The 17,313-nt window shown below is 40.4% G+C and overlaps 1 protein-coding gene across 4 annotated transcripts in view; it reads right to left on the bottom strand.

Moving 5' to 3' along the window:
- Nucleotides 1-17,313, bottom strand: part of Camsap2 (calmodulin regulated spectrin associated protein family member 2) — a 78,915-nt gene that overhangs the window by 19,558 nt on the left and 42,044 nt on the right. For 2 of the 4 annotated variants that reach the window (XM_029476035.2, XM_029476040.2), the window contains exons 4-8: nt 11,071-11,154; nt 10,613-10,645; nt 6,608-6,749; nt 6,208-6,347; nt 221-314 (exon numbers count right to left, since the gene is read on the bottom strand). In XM_029476035.2, the coding sequence (XP_029331895.1) occupies nt 221-314; nt 6,208-6,347; nt 6,608-6,749; nt 10,613-10,645; nt 11,071-11,154 (493 nt within the window). The remainder of the gene's footprint in view (nt 1-220; nt 315-6,207; nt 6,348-6,607; nt 6,750-10,612; nt 10,646-11,070; nt 11,155-17,313) is intronic. The other 2 variants (XM_021175974.3, XM_021175928.3) reach the window with 1 other exon arrangement.

The raw sequence follows: 17,313 nt of genomic DNA on the forward strand, positions 1-17,313 counted from the left end.
GAGGATCTCCGTGAGTTTGAGCCCAGCCCAGTCTACAGAGCTTCTTCCAGGACAACCAGTGCTACTAAAGAAACCCTGTCTCAGAACACATAAACACACAAACACACAAACAAACAGAAACCCTGTCTTAAAACAAACAAACAAACAACAAAAACTCAAAACCAAATGAAATATATAAACCTTCCATTTTTCTACATTAAAAATGACCAAGATAGATTACCTCCTTGTGGACGGACAACACGAGGCTGCACAAATGAAGGCTTCACAACTTCAAACCACCAGAAGAGTTCTGCCATGAACACCAAATAATTACTCTATATAAGAGAGTTGAGAAAATTAAAAGAAGCCCTGCATTAGGTAAAACCAATCATGTAATAGTGAAAAAGTTATGCTTTACCTTCTCAAATATACGTTTGAATTCTACGCACTTGTTATTTAAAAATGTTCACTATGTTGTATTAAAGCTGGAGCAAGTAGAACTTGTAACCACACATGTCCAGGCCTCTGATACAAAGCTTCCAGACATTGCAGTCTCTCCCTATATACATCTCTGTGATAACAAACGTCCCTTCTTCCAGGATGAACATAAACACATAGCACAAAGCATTTGCCATTTAAAAACGTGATTTTTCTAGAAAAAGTATGTAACTTAAATATTGGATCCAAATGTTTGATAATGTTAAATCCAACAGTTATCCACATGCTAAGTAATAATAAACTCTATATATTATTATGACTAAAATAATCTTGAAATATATAAAAACACTGCTTTTATCATTTAATGCTTCTAATTTTGAAAACATTAAGGATAACAATCTTTTATTACTTACTTGAAAATGCAAATAATTCTTTAAATGGCTTAAAGGAGTTCTCAAAAGCATGCTTCTATAGAATTATACATATAACTATGTACATATATTTATATGATTTAGGGGTTTTTGTTTTTTTTGAAACAGTCTTAAACCTGAGCAGTGGTGTTAAAGATGTGTCCTACTGTACTAGAATTAGGCTTATATGTTAAAATATATATAAAGAATAACTTCAATTTTAGGTATTTAACGTATTTCTAAAAATAGCACTATACGAAACCCGTTTTCCTCATTATGGTTATTATCACTGGAAATGTGGGTGTTTTCTGATGTCTTGCCTTCCACATATTTGCTAATTTTGAACAATCCTCAAGGCGCTAACATGAACAGGATTCCTTAGATTTTATTGCCTGGGTTTTTTCATATTTAAGCTGGTAACATTCATATTCATCTGCCATCTTATGGCTCCAGAGACCAAAGGAACCAAGGACATCTCCAAGTCTCTGATTTGAGCAACTGTGACTGCCAGGAATAAAACAAAGACTGGAAAAACAGGGGACCAAAAAGGTCTCTGACACTTTCCCAGACATCACAGTGGCTATGGACGTGTGCGGTGGGGCACTGTGGGGACATGGAGCACAAGACAGGACCCCACTGAGCTTTTACTTTACTTTCAGTGTTTGTTTTCACTGTGGATTCCCAGAACAGCCAAATGCTTACACATAAACAGCTATTATTTGAAGCTATTGACGTTTGTCCTTTCTTTTAAAAAGAGAATGTTTCAGTCCCTTACACTGTGGACTCACCCCTGCCTGCCTTCTCATAGGCTCTGCAAGCCTAATTATACTCACGACTTACCCTTCCTTTTAACTTTCTTCCACTGAAAAATAAGACCTTCTCTCAGTTAATCACCCTCTTATTTCTCCTCACCCCTACACTTGGACCTTCTGATGAAATTCCTTAAGATCAGACTCATACTAACCCACACTTCTCCTCGTCCTTTTGCTGAACCAGTCCAGTCTCACACTGAGCTGGGCCACTCCTCCAGAACCAGCTAGCTTAGGTGCACTCTGCTTTTTGTTCATCACAAGAAACAGCTTTGATCCACCATGTCTTCTTCACCATGATGGCCCACCTCAACCAAAGGCTGAGAAAAAACAGAGCTAGCTGTGCATGGATCAAAACTTCCGAAACTAAGCAGAAACAAATCCTTCCTTAGTCCTTTACCCAGATGCCTGTTACAGCTACAGAAGGTCAACTGCCACATTAAGCTTGTAACGACCATACGCTGCTTTATAATCTTTACAGTCCACCCTTTACAGCCAAAGGGTAAACTTTGTAAGTACTGGTAGTAGGCTCTACTCTACTACTACTGTTAACTAGAAGCTGACTTTATCTTTTGAAAAAACACCCCTTAAATGTGCAGTAATTATAGAAAAGGAGTTGATAGAAAATGAGTATTTGACCTGGAGGGCATCATCTTGAGTGAAATAACACAATCACAAAAGAACTCACACAATATGTATTCACTGATAAGTGGATATTAGCCCAAAACTTAGGATACCCAAGATATAAGATACAATTTGATAAACGCATGAAACTCAAGAAGAATGAAGACCAAAGTGTGGACACTGTGCACCTTCTTAGAATTGGGAACAAAACACCCATGGAAGGAGTTACAGAGACAAAGTTCGGAGCTGTGATGAAAGGATGGACCATTTAGAGACTGCCGTATCCAGGGATCCATCCCATAAGCAGCTTCTAAACGCTGACACCATTGCATACACTAGCAAGATTTTGCTGAAAGGACCCAAATATAGCTGTCTCTTGTGAGACGATGCCGGGGCCTAGCAAACACAGGAGTGGATGTTCACAGTCAGCTATTGGATGTATCACAGGGCTCCCAATGGAGAAGCTAGAGAAAGTACCCAAGGAGCTAAAGGGATCTGCAACCCTATTGTCGGAACAACATGATGTACTAACCAGAACCCCGGAGCTCTTGTCTCTAGCTGCATATGTATCGAAAGATGGCCTAGTCGGCCATCAATGGAAAGAGAGGCCCATTGGACTTGCAAACTTTATATGCCCCAATATAGGGGAATGCCAGGGCCAAAAGAATGGGAATGGGTGGGTAGGGAAGTGGGGGGCGCTATGGGGGACTTTTGGGATAGCATTGGAAATGTAATTGAGGAAAATATGTAATAAAAATATTAAAAATCAAAAAAAAAAAAAAGAAAATGAGTATTTATTTTAAGGACCTTGGTAAGAATTGTCCTAATAACATAATGGCAATAATTGGCCACAAGATGGCAGAATTGTAGAAATATTTTTTCTAGTAATTAAACTGGAGATTATTTCATTATAAAATTATAATTAAATGACAATAAACTGGTCATATTCCAGAAATGGCACAATAATTTAAAATCGTCTTTCCATTTATTTTTTAGTCAGATTCTCCCTATGTAGCCCTGGCTGATGTATAACTGGCAGTGTAGATCAGACTGGCCTGTAACTCCCAGAGATCATCCTGTCTTTATTTTCCTGAGTGCTGGGGTTAGAGGTGTGCGCCACCAACCCTGGCCTACTTTTTAAATATATGAAGCATGTGCCTGCACGAGGGTTTGTGCATGTGAGTGCAGATGCCAATGGAAGCCAGGAGGGTGCCAGAGAAGTTACCAAGACTGGAGAAGTCTCGCAAATCTTCACACCTTCACCAATATCCAACACCACATTCAGAAAAATTACGTTTGTTTTATAGTTACCCTAATCATCCTTTTCCTGACTCTATAATGTGCCCCTCAGCATCTGTGTGCAGTTGGTTCCAGGGCCCATACAGACACCACAGATTGATGGATGCCTAAGTCCCTATGTAAGCTTTGCAGTACATGCATAGAACCCATCCGAACCCTTCCATGGGGTGCTGGTTCTCTCCCCCAACAGTGTGAGTCCTGGGACAAAATTCAGGGTGTTGGGTTTAGTAGTATGAGCCATTACCAGCTGAGCCATCTCTCCAGTGCCGACAAGACAGTTAAAATCACCTCTACACTACTTACAAATAGTTAATAAAACATGTAAATAATTATTACAATGAATCATTTAGGGAATGGCTGGGAATATGGGTCAGTGGTCCTGAGTTTAATCCCTAGCCCTGAAGAAAAAAAAAAAGCCCTGAAAAAAAAAAACCTGAGAAAACCTTTCTCAGGTTTAAAATACACACAGAGAGAGAGAGAGAGAGAGAGAGAGAGAGAGAGAGAGAGAGAGAGAGAGAGAGAGAGAGAGACAGAGACAGACAGAGAGAAAAGGAGAAGTAAAATACTTTTTGTAACTTTACCCTGAGTTAACAATTTCTTAGGAACTTTGTTTCAGTAAAAACAACAAACTCTCAACTACCTCCCTTTCAATGGCTCACTTATATTACCAAACACTTAAATGTATGCCCCCACTACAATGGATAATTTCTAACTTTTCACCATCATAAGCAATCCTTTACATGCCTTTCGATGGCCTCCCCTGCCCTCTAAATAACAGTTTGCCAAGTGCACTGCAAGGGAGTGCTAGGCTCTATCTAGGACACAGCCAGACCTTCTGATGCTCTTTTGGGTGGTACTTAGGATCCAGTACAGGCACTTGCTCAGGCAATGTCCAACAGCCCTATAAGCAGTCTGATCCCGACCTGTATTTCTATAAGAGGAAAGGGCAGTGCTCATTGTCCACTATTAAAAGTTAAAGTGAGAATGAGGTGCCGAGCAACATGCACCAAGCAACCTCTCTCGCGCTTAGAGCCTTAAGATAGAGCTCTGCATTCAACCTCGTGGCTATGCTTATAAGGTTCTAAATGTCAGGATTAATGGTTTACTGAAAGTCTATATTCTGTTCTGTTCTCCAAAATGGACAGGAAGGAACACTACCAAACTTAGTCTACACCAAACTAATGTATAAAACAAATACATCTTAGGTGTCTGACCACTTTTCACATTATAGAAGTTGTACTTATACTTGGTGACATATGCTAGAAAAGTCATTAGTAAGATATAGTTAGTAACGGTGTAGGTAAACCTTCAGAATTGATTAATCAAGGTTTTCCATTTGATGTGTCAGAGTAGGGAGTGACCATGAGTCACTGCGACTACTGCCCCATTTGGAAATGCTTTTATCATTGGCTCTACTTTCTGCCTTTGGAGATCCTGAAATGGACAAAGGAAAAAGAGGAGATACTAGAGACTACGAATTCAAGTGTAAGAGACAGGAGCATCATCATGAGAGGAGCTCTTGAGCACTTCCAAGTACGACTAGCACTGGAACTCTGACTAGCTCAGCAGAAAACTTACCTCTAAGTCAAACCTCTAAGTCAAACTAAATATATAAGACCATTTATTCCTAAAGCTTTGAAACAGAAGCAGCACATGGACTGACAAAATTAATATTGTTACAATGACCAAATTACTGCCGTGATCTGCAGATTCAATGTAATTCCCATCAAAATTACAGAACTAGAAAACACAATCCTGAAATTCACCTGGAAGCCCCAAGCCCTGAAGAGGCAAAGCAACCCTGAGCAAAAAGCACATTGACATCTGATTAAAATACACCAGAGAGGCTAGAGACGGCTTGGCTGCGGGAGAATAGACCCAAGCCTGACACCCCCAGCATCTCCAGAAAAGCAAGGAGTAGTGGTCCTATCTGTAATTCTACACACACGCGCACGCACACACACACACACACACACACACACACACACACACACAAATACACATGCACACCAAAGCTTTTCATTTGATTCTCTAATTAAAACTCCTTCAAGAAAAAGCAAGGCTCATTACTGTGCTTTGTTAGAAGGGTGTTTCATTACAGCCTCAGGCATCAACCTAACTCAAGCCTCACCATCATTTTTCAGAACGCTGGAATTACTGGCATACACCCCCGCACAGCTTGCTTTTAAAGGAAGAGTCTCATCTTTTGTTACATTTACCTATGATCAAAAACCATTTAATGGGTCATACTCTACTCTGCCCACACTAAAACAACAGATCAATTTTATAGACAACTTTTTGTTTGCCTTTACAATGTACAAGACTTGTAGCTAACAACGGATTAAATTTAAAGAAGAAAAAGCATCCCCCTCCCCCAATTCCTCACTGATAAAGTTATTTTGTAACTTTTGTTTTATATTCAATTCTTTTTGGAGCTAGACTCTGCTGGATTTCCTGGCTGGCCTCAGACTCAGTACAACCTCAGGCTGGCCTTGAACTCCAGCTCTTCCCACCCCACTTCCCTTCCCCCCTTCTATTGCTAGTCCTTCAGGAGACCCAATCTGGCTCCTGTGGTACCACTGAGACCCCAGTTTGTTGCAACAGCTTTCAAACTTTAACAAAAGGCAAGCGAGAATGATTGAACTTACCTTTATGGATGAAGCAGCATAAAGCATATCTTCCAAGCTGAAATGGCAGCAATGGTTTAAGTATTCTTGGCAAAATTCCTGAATCAGCTGTAGATTGTACAGACTGTCAGCCAAAGACATAGTTTCTTTCAAACAAATATCTTCAAATAGAAAAGGGGATGGCTTTGGGTTAGCCATGAATGCTTCATAACTATTGACAGTACAAATACATAAGTATGTAAAATGTGTTTAACAAACATGTATTTATAACTAATAGCCATTAGACAGAAAGTTCTCAACGTTTTCTCAGAATTATACTTAAATGTTCCCTTTAAAACACCTTCATTAGTTATTAAATATTACGGTTTAAATATTTTTTGCCATCTGCCCACACTTTAGAATCCCTCCCTGAAACACCTACCCTCTAGCCGGACAACAGCAGGGCAGTAGAAGTGAATGAGGGCAGCTAGCGCACAGCCGTCGGTCCCGTCCTTCAACAAGTTTTCCACCAATGGAATGCAAGGCAGTTGCTTAAGCAGTGTTTGTTCCTTCCTGTAACGAGCCTACGACAGAAAGAGTTCTAAATAAATACTACACAATTCAAGGAAAACAAGCAGACAAAACCAGAACTGTAGATTCTAGTTCTTAGTCACATTAGAAGATATAAACAGGAGAAAGAAGAATTCCCAACTACACAGCTTTTTTGTGGGGAGAGGGCAACAATACTATATATTACCAAGGTTAAATTTATAGCAATAACACTAATTTCTTTCTCTGTTTTTGGTTTTATGAGACAGGGTTTCTCTGTATAGTCCTGGCTGTCCTGGAACTCACTCTGTAGACCAGGCTGGCCTCAAACTCAGAAATCCACCTACCCCTGCCTCCTGAGTTCTGGGATTAAAGTCTAGTAATTTCAAATCTATAAACTTAAGATAACATTTTAGCAATAATATCACATGGCATTTACTTTACAATAGTTACACTACCACAAAACAGATCTGAACACTTTGCATTTAAATCAGTTTTGTTCATTTACTGATTAAATTTTCATTTACTTAATATTAGAGGAAAACCTAAAAGTTCTCACACAAAGACTTTTTAGCTTTTGAAGAACAAAGGTATCATTTGAGAAAAAAATAATTACTATAAGAGCTATCAAAATTGGTGAGTGGCAAAAAATACTATTTACAAAGGAGCCCCAAAGCAGTCTGTTCTGACTCCCATCTGAATGTCCAGGGCACCAGACCTCAGAACCAGTGACAGAGCCAAGTGGTAGGGTTGGGCTCCCTTAGAAAAATAAATCTTTGCTTTCTAAAAATAACTTTATGTGGCTCAATAAAGATGTTAAGGCAGGGCAGGCAGATGTCTACAGAATGAGTTGCAGGACAGCCAGGGCTATGCAGGGAAACCTTGTATATAAAAAAAAAAAAAACCAAAATAATAAAATAAAAATGTTAACACAGATCTCTAAAAATGAGTTCTATAAAATGCTATAAAAAGTTAAGAGAAAATCTCTTGAGCCATATTACTTGCATTTGCATCCTGGTTCTGCCACTTACTAGCTCTGACTTTGGACAAGTTACCTAAACACTCACTTGTCATTTTCCTCATCTGTAAAATGGGGACAGTAAAACCTACTTTGCAGTACTGCTGGGGGACTTAAAAAGACAGACACACAGTGCTATGTACACTCCTGGGCACACAGAAGCAATCAGTACAGGCTGGCCGTTATTAACTAGAAGCTTTCCTAAAGCCAAAAAGAATAATGCTTACAATTTACTAATGCTACATAAAACTTTACATTAACAATAAGTATGAACTTTTTTACATAGGCTACTGATATTTAGTAGTCATTTACAAAAAGGTTTATTTTATGTATAGCGCCATGTAAATATATACACCATATGTGTGCCTTGTATCCATGAAAGCTAGAGTGGGTCAGATGCTCTGAACCTGAGTCACAGAGGGTTCTGAGCCACCATGTGGGTTCAGGGAACAGAACGTGGGTCCTCTGCAAGAGTAGCAAGTGCTCTGAACTGCTGAGCCACCCTCCAGCTGTAGGTGTCTTTTAAAGAAAAGAACAAATTAATTTTTTCTTCAATTTTATCTAAACTGTCACCTCAGCAATTTATAATTAAAATACAATTGTGAAAAATGCTTGTGGGAACAAAAACAGAAAATTTCAAATTTATTGAACAAAACACTTAACACATGAAGGTGCAACTCGATTCTTTTAAATGGCATACTCCAGAAAACGTATCATCAATGAAGAAAAGGCGCATATTTCTGCTTCTTGGAAAAAAAAAAAAAAGCTGGAGGAGTGCAAGGCAGACATTATATCCCTAACTCATACATCATCTATATTTCAGAAAACAATTATTTCCATGTGCAAATCTCTCACATAGATCCACTTCTCCATTCTCTTCATTCTGGGGGCCATGGTACTATGTCTATGCAGCCTAAACTGCCCCTCAATCTCAATCTCCTGGCCTTGGCTTCGAAACGCTGATGTCACAGCTGTGAGACACCTTGCATAGCCTAACCTAGACTCTTTGACTACTGACTTTTTTATCATCCCTAAAATCCTTCATTGTTGCTGTGAGATCATTCAAAAAAGAGAGGAGAGAAGAAAAAGAAGAAAGAAAATCAGCCAGTGGTAAGCTCTGCTCCAGCCCTGCCTTCTTTTTCTCTAGTTATCTAGCACGACAGCCATAGTGAACCAACTTAGCACCGCAAGCAAAACTGGTTTGATGTATTCTACTCCCTCTGGCAATTAGCAGCATGTATGGATGAGAAGTGTGTGTGTGCATGTGCTGACAATAAAGCCCTATTGGAGTGGCAATTATATATGGCAGGCCAAAGCATTTCCTACAGATTATACCCAATAAAAATCCACACTGAGCAAACAAACTTTAATGTGAGGTTTGTACAATTCCAAGGTAAGTTTATTTGTATTCCACGAGTTACATGGAACCTTTAAATACTGAATATGCCTTGTGTTTTGTATTGCATCCCAGGCTGGCCTTGAACTCACTACATAGTCAAGGATGATTGTGAACTTTTTTGGGGGGTGTTTTTGAGACAGGGTTTCTCTGTGTAGCCCTGGCTGTCCTGGAACTCACTCTGTAGACCAGGCTGGCCTTGAACTCAGAAATCCGCCTGCCTCTGCCTCCCGAGTGCTGGGATTAAAGGCGTGTGCCACCACCGCTGCCGGGCGATTGTGAACTTCTGATTCTCCTGCTTCTGCCTCCCAAGTGCGGACACTACAGGTATATTACCACTGTACCTGACTTATGCAAACTCAGGAAGCCCATTTTTATAAATTCACTGCACAAAAATATTTCATAGTCTTTTTACAAACTTAAAAATCTGGCATTCAAAGGGATTTAACCATATTTTAAATCAATGATTAAAAATGGTGATTTTTAACATTATATACGTATATATAATTTTAATTACATATAACATAATTAAATATAACATATAATATACACATGTGTATATTCATATATATGCATGTTATATATATGCAAGTGGCGAACCACTTGCATGCCTAGTGCCTGCAGATGTCAGTAGAGGCCACTGGATCCCCTGGGACAAGAGCTATGGATTAATTGTTAGCTGCTCTGTAAGTGCTGGGAATTGAACCCACATCCCTATAAAGAGTAGCCAGTACTCTTAACTGCTGAGCTAACTCTCTAGCTCACTAGGCTGTATGTTTTTATCAGGACGGTGCCTAAGAGGTCTTAGAATACTTTAACTGCTCACACTTAACCTTGAAATATCAATCATAGGTCAACTCAAGAGTTTATACAGTGTAAGTGCAATACTGGTGGGGACACAGATAAGCTTTTAATTTTTATCAAACAGTAAAGTGTTGTTTTTATATAGGATAATAAGAAAATTGTTTTGCCAAAAATAATTTAAACATTCAGGCAACTGACAAGATTATTCAAATTCACTTTTATGAAAGTCTTTACTAGTAGCAAGATTTTGTCTCCATACTTGCATTAGTAATAATGGTCTGTGAATGTTGTGGTGAGCAAATGTGCTTATTCTTTAAAGTGTCCTTAAAACTGACTCGACCCATTATTTTTTATTTTATATTATGAACATATCTTAAAAACTGATCACTTGCTGGGCATGGTGCCGCACGCCTTTAATCCCAGCACTTGGGAGGCAGAGGCAGGGGAATTTCTGAGTTTGAGGCCAGCCTGGTCTATAGAGTGAGTTCCAGGACAGCCAGGGCTACACAGAGAAACCCTGTTGCAAACAAACAAAACAAACAAACAAACAAAAAAATCCTGATCCCTCTACTTAGTGACAAACAGATCTATATGAAATGACGATAGCAGCAAGCTATGAATAATACCACCAATACCATTACAATCTGGAGAGAAAAATCGAAGTAGTGAGGAAAACTTACTGGAACCAGTTTCCAAAACCATTTGGAAGGAGACTTCAGAGGAAGCATGGAGGAAGACAGAGAGGCAGGAGGTAAGGAAAGGCCACTCAGAATCACTTAAAGATAAACCCGTATTGTTAAAGTAAAAGGATTCTAAGGTTAGAGTCTCAGACAGTCGTGCACCGACTCTAAGAAGGCAATAGGCTTTCTGAAGGGAAAACATTCACTCCAATAACAGCAACATAAAGCCAACAGCAATGTAGCTGACATGACTGGGAATCTAAATGTTAATAATTCTGCTATCTCACGGTATCCTACAGAATTTATGTTTTACTCTTTAAACACTAAATTCATAAGTTTCTAGTCTCAGTACAATTTAATCATTAGTGATTGTTTATTTTGTATCTCCTAGGATAATTTCTAGCATCTATAAAATATATGATATATCATCATAATACATGTCATATTGCAGTGCATACCTTTTGGCCTCCTGGAGCTTCAGCTGGATGGTGCTCTTTAGATTTTTGTTCTTGTTCCATTATGTCTTTCAAGTGTTCATTTACCTTAAAATGTAAAAATCATCTTGAATTTCATTAAAATATAGCAATAAAATCACAGTTAGATTCCCAATACCAAGTACTGTGGGGCAGTGGACTGTGCAGTCTAATCTCCAGTCGAGTACAGGTCTTGAACCCCCGGGGGGCCTGGGGTGGGGGGATTGGACCCAATGGGTGGTGATTTCCACCTACGCAGGACGGAAGGTGTTCAATCATGTCTCCTGGAGACCTGGCTCCTGTTGAAGTTACTGCCCTGACAGCCCCCACAGGAGAGGTGTGTGACTATCAGTCATGCAGATAATGTCCCAAGCTTCTGGCATTCTGGCTAGACTACACCCCCACACTTACCTGACTATAGCCAGATATGCTCCACCCCACAGTTACCTGGCAACAGTAAGATAGCCCAGCCCACTATAAGAGGGGCTACCCTCCTCGCTCTCTTTAAGCTCTAACCTTTAAGCTCTAACCCAGTGCTCCCCTCTCCCCCTGCCCTCTCTTCCCTTTAGCCCCAGTACTAATGAACCACCCTGAGGCCCTATTCTGTTCTCAGCTCTTCCACGGTGTCCAGTGGTGTCTGGGATGCCTGAGGCTAAGAACCTGGTACCTAGGACTGCCCCTGTCCACCAGCCACTGAGCTAGGATCCATGGCTTCCTACAGCCAGACACCCACCTGGGGCGGCATGGAAAGCATGCTGCAGTCCTTCCACATCCACCCACTCGCTCAGAGCACCAAAACTCTGGTGGGTCGCAGGTTTTCTCCCATTCCTCCTTCCCCCCACACTCACTGTCCCGCAAAGTACAAGTAACACTCAAATAAAATACCATTTCTACAACTAGAAAACAGTACCCTACATGGAACTTATCTAAAACTCTAAACTCAGTTCCATAAATTACACAGTAGATTGAGCACCTACAGTCCATCAGAAACTGTTCCAGTTTTTGTTACAGCTCCGGATATACAGCGTAAGTAAGAGCTTATTATACTTTAACATGTACTGTACTACTAGGCATTCAACACACAAAGCCCATCTGCAATGACAACTGTAAATTCTGTACAGAACACAAGCAGCAATGTCCATGTAGAGCTCAATGGTCGCGCATGAGGCATCACGTGTGAGACCCTGCGCTCCATCCATAGCACCAAATATGTAATTTATGCATGCAGGTGTGTAAGAACCCTGTAAAGGTAAACAAAAACAAGCGGGAGGAGGAAAGGACTCAGCCTTAGGAAGAAATGAACACGGTGGACTGTATTTATGTTCCTATGGGTGACTCAGCCTATAGTCATCTGGGAAGAATCTCAGAGAGTAACTATCTCCACTGAGTGGACATGTCTACAGGAGACTGTCGTAACTGATGTGGGAAGATATAGCCCACTTGAGGGTGCACCACTGACAGGAGGTTGGTGGTGTGATGGTGGGAAAGTGCTGTGTATGGGGGTGTGTGGGTGTGGGTGAACTGTAAGAGTGGAGACACTGAGTACAGCACAAACAAGCATGCAGTATGCACTCATTTCTCTGTGCTCCTGACTATGGGTATGATGTGACTGACTATCCCTTCCTTGATTTCCCCACAATGAGGAACTATAACATAGCTGAAATAAGCCCCTTGCTCTCTAAGTTACCTTTTGTCAGGGTCTTTTATCACAGCAACAGAAATGAAACAGGACACGGGGCCTCCTTACAATTGATACAGGAAAGAGTGACTAGAACTTAAGCAGAGAAGCTCGCTCACGGGCTTGAAGAGCAGTCTGACACTATTAGAGTGGTACATGTGTGGGAGAGCATCCTGGGAAGAACAGGGTCATGGTTAAGGAAGACCAAAGTCTACACTGGTGGTTCTCAACCTTCCTAATGCTCGGACCCTTTAACAAAGTTCGTCAGGTTATGGTGGCCCCAAACCGTAAAATTATTTTGTTGCTACTTCCTAACTGTAATTTTACTAGTTATGAATTGTAATATAAACATCTGGTATGCAGGATATCTGATACGTGACTCAAAGGGGTTGAAACCCATAGCTTGAGAACCACCAGTCTACTGATAATTCAGCCTCAAATTTTTGGCTACACCTTGAATTATGTATACTTTAAAAAGAACCCACAGACCCAATGGAGGGAACACCTGCTGGAAGGTCAAAGAAGCTGCTACCACAGGACAGGCAAGTTGGTGTTCAAATTCCATCAAATAGTGGAGTGTTCGGTATAAATACCGCGGGTTTCCATGGAAATTTTAGAATGATAGTGTGTGCTTCTAGAGAGGGCTGAGTTTAATTTGGGGGGGGGGGAAGTACTGGATTTGTCAGCATGGAGATTTTAACTAACCATGGAGATTTTAACTGACCAAAAGAAACAATTTCAGGAGGGTATGAATGGAGATGAGAGAGTGACAAGAGACAGTTAACCAATTAGTAATGTCTACAGGAAGTTCAGTGGGGTTTGGAGTGATGTATTTCAAGTTCTGAAGGAGAACTACTATAGCCAGTCCAGAGCACTGTGCCAGCAAAGCTACTTGTCACAACTGAAGCGAAGATAAAAAATTTCCATAATAAAAAGACTAATGGCAGGAATCAATATACAATTTTACAATAATAACTCTGACTATTAAGTCTCACCTTCACACTTGAAAGACAAATACATACACAGCACAGTGTATCAAACAGCAGAAATCATGTACTTGTCACCTCCAAGAAACACGCCTCACAGGGCAGTGCTGGCATGTGCCTCTGATCCCAGCACTCAGGAGCCTAAGGCAGTAGATCTGTGTGCTCAAGAACAGTCTGATTTACAGAGGGAGTTCTAGGACAGCCAGGGAGACACAGAGAAATCCTGTGTCGAAAAAAAACCCAAAGCAAAGCAAAGCAAAGCAAGACCACTACTCATGATAAAGTAGGCACTACTTTAGAACATCAGTTCTCAGCCTTCCTAACGACACTTAAAACAGTTCCTCACGTTGTGGTGACCCCCCCCACCCATAAAATTATGTTGTTGCTACCTTATAACTGTAATTTTGCTTCTGCTATGAATAGTAATGTAAATACCTATTAGATACATGCCCACCAAAGGGGTCTCAACCCTTTGAGGATCACTGCCTTTGGAGTGATAGGATGGAAAAAGACATTCCAAGCCAACAGACCCAAGGAACAAGCAGGTGCTGCTGTTTTTGACAAAACAGAATTCAAACCAAAACTTTTTTTTTTTTTTGGGGGGGGTCACTTCAAACTGGTTAAAGAAACAAGAGGAAGTTACGTAGGTACATGCAATTTTCATAAAGCAAACATTAGTAGATGAGTGAAAAGTCACAAATTAACCCAGCACAGCAGTGGTTGACTTCAGCACCTACTTTCACCAACAGACAGGTTATCTTGGCAAAAAGAATCAACAGAAAAACATCTGAATGATGTTCCACAGATCAAATGGATTTGAGATGTATATTCAGAATATTCCATGCATACATGGCAAAGTATATATATATTTTTCCAGCAGTCCATGGGATTTTCTTTTAGAATGTATCATACATCAGGACACAGAACAAATCAACAAATATCTGAAAACTGAAATAATTCCTTGTATTCTACCTTATCACAATGTACTAAGGCTATGAGCCCTACAGCCTCTAGAGCTCATGGAGAGATTAAGCCAAACAGAACTGACTGAGGAAGGAGACCTAAAAGAAACCAAGGGGGAAAAAAGCCTAGAACCAAATGACAATGAATTAAACATACCCAAATCTACAGAAAGCAGTGACCGCAGTCCTGGGGGGTGGAGTGAGGGGGTGGTGGGAATGACTTATGTCTCCAAGTCAGAGAGATCACAAATAAATGTCTTAATGATATTCCTTAAATCTCTGGAAAAAGAAAGACAAGCCACATCCTAACTCAGTATTTGGGCAGATAGCAGTAATGTCAGGGCAGGAGGAAAGAAATGAAAACACCAAACAAAAAGAGCAAAGATGAAGGAAGTGCAGAGTTGGTCCTTTGGAAGGACAAACAAGACAAACTCAGCCAGACTAGCCACGAGGAAGAGAAGACACAAATTAATAAAACTAGAGATGAAAAGGGAGACATTGTAACAGATGCCAATGGAATTCAGAAAATCCTTAGGTCTTATCTAAAACCATGTTCTCATTAAACTGAAATCTAAAATAAATGGATGAATTTCTAGGTGCACATGACCTACCAAAATCAAATCAGAATGAGATAAACAATTATAAAAGAGCTAACAGTGGTGAGGCTGAAGCAGCAGTGAAAAATATCTCAGATTTAAAAAAAAAAATATATATATATATATATATATATATATATATATATAGTCCAGGACCAGATGGATTCACTGTTGATACTTATCAGAGTCTCAGAGAAGAAGCGAACTTAATACTTCTCAAACTACTCCATAAAACAGAAAAGGAAGAAACATGGCTAAACTCTTTTTACAAAGCTAATACTACTCTGACATTCAAAACAGACAACAGATGCAACAACAGAAAAGAAAATTACAAACCAAACTCCTGATGAATATAGTTACAAAAGTTCTCAACAAAATATTTGCAAACTCAGCTCAAGAACATTAAAAAAGATCATAACTATGATCAAGATGGCTTTATTCCAGAGATACATAGATGGATCAATATAGGTAAATTAATAAATGTTATAAATTACATAAATGGACTCAAGGACTGAATTACATGGTCATCTCCACAGGTACCGAAAAAGCTTTTGAGGAAATCCAACAGCTGTCCACATTAACAGAGGGGCTTGAGAGAGAGGGCTATGGAACTACAGAGTTCTCAGAAGAAGACGTACAAATGGTTATAGACATTTTTAAAGGTGTTCAATATCATTGGCCATGTGCACACCCTGGGCTGGCTCCCTGTGGTGCTAAGTGGACGCCTTGCTGGAGTTAATTTTCTCCTCCGCCACGAGCACTTACTGAAGCAACAGTGCTTCCACTTAGGCATACGGCCACCCCAGCCACAGGCTTCTGGCCCAAGTTTACATTACCAGGCATGAATTCCCTCCTCCTATGAGTAGCCATCAAATCCCATCCATGACTGCCATGCCACTATTGCATCCGTGGGCATACCTGCCCAGCAGGTCACCTGTCAAACTGCCTTTTAAACACTTAGGTTTATTCTCACAGGTCTATGCTGCTTTCCACCTTGGTCAGAGATGCTCCTTTCTGTGTGGGCAGCATTGAAGCAGAGACTGGAGTTAATAAGTGATTGTTGTGTGTTCATCCCTAAATGGGACATCTCTTTAACTCCCTGCCCCGAAAGGTTCAGGGAACATCTCAGAAAATGGGATAGAAGCAAGAGCTGGAGGAGGGGAAGACCGCTGTGAAATGCTGCCATCTGGGTGTGATACGGCCACAGTACTCAGGACCTCACAGGACCCGTCACTGCTTCCAAGCACTGAGACTACAGCTAGGCTGCCAGTTCTTTGCAGCTTCAGAAGATCTGAACTGTGGATTGATGCTTATGCAGCAAGTGTTGTACGTCCTAAGCCATCTATCTCTCCAGCCCAGTTTAGCCCATGACAAGCTCATGCAAGCAAAGGGAGCCCAGACACCTCAAGATGTAAGTTCACATTTGTTCGGTGCCTGTCCACAGATCTAGTTTAATTTTCTCTGCAATGACAACTGAATGAAAGTAGAGCCACCTGCATCTGGTGGCACAAGCCTGTAATCCCAGCACCTGGGAGACAGAGGCAAGAGGATCTCTACAAGCTTCAGGTCAGTTAGGTGCACACAGTGAGACCTTACCTCAAAACAGAATGCATGGATGTAGGTCAGGAAGAATTACGTACTCAAAAGACAAGGAGAGCAATAAATTAAGAACGTAACCAGTTCAAAGCACAGACCATAAAAATCTCCAAGAAAATGAATCCATGATCAATATGATTTTTGTCTAATTTGGTTAAACAAATCTAAGACTCTCCCAATCCAAAATGTGTGAGAATTATGCCAGCCAAGAGTAGTTCCTGCTCACTCTGTGGCCTATAGTGAGTGCAGTGCCCTGAGTTTTGTACTAATCTGGTACAAGCTTGATTAGCCCTGAGTAGCCATTATTAAGAATAAGTAAAACTACAGATACTCTTAGGTATATAGAACTGCTTTATCACTGCAACACTTTCATTTAAGACCAGGTCTCCGTACGGCCCAATCTGGCCTTG

This window comes from Mus caroli, unplaced genomic scaffold (genome assembly GCF_978045245.1).
Source record: "Mus caroli unplaced genomic scaffold, Mus_caroli_1 scaffold_1, whole genome shotgun sequence".
NCBI classification, from domain to species: domain Eukaryota; kingdom Metazoa; phylum Chordata; class Mammalia; order Rodentia; family Muridae; genus Mus; species Mus caroli.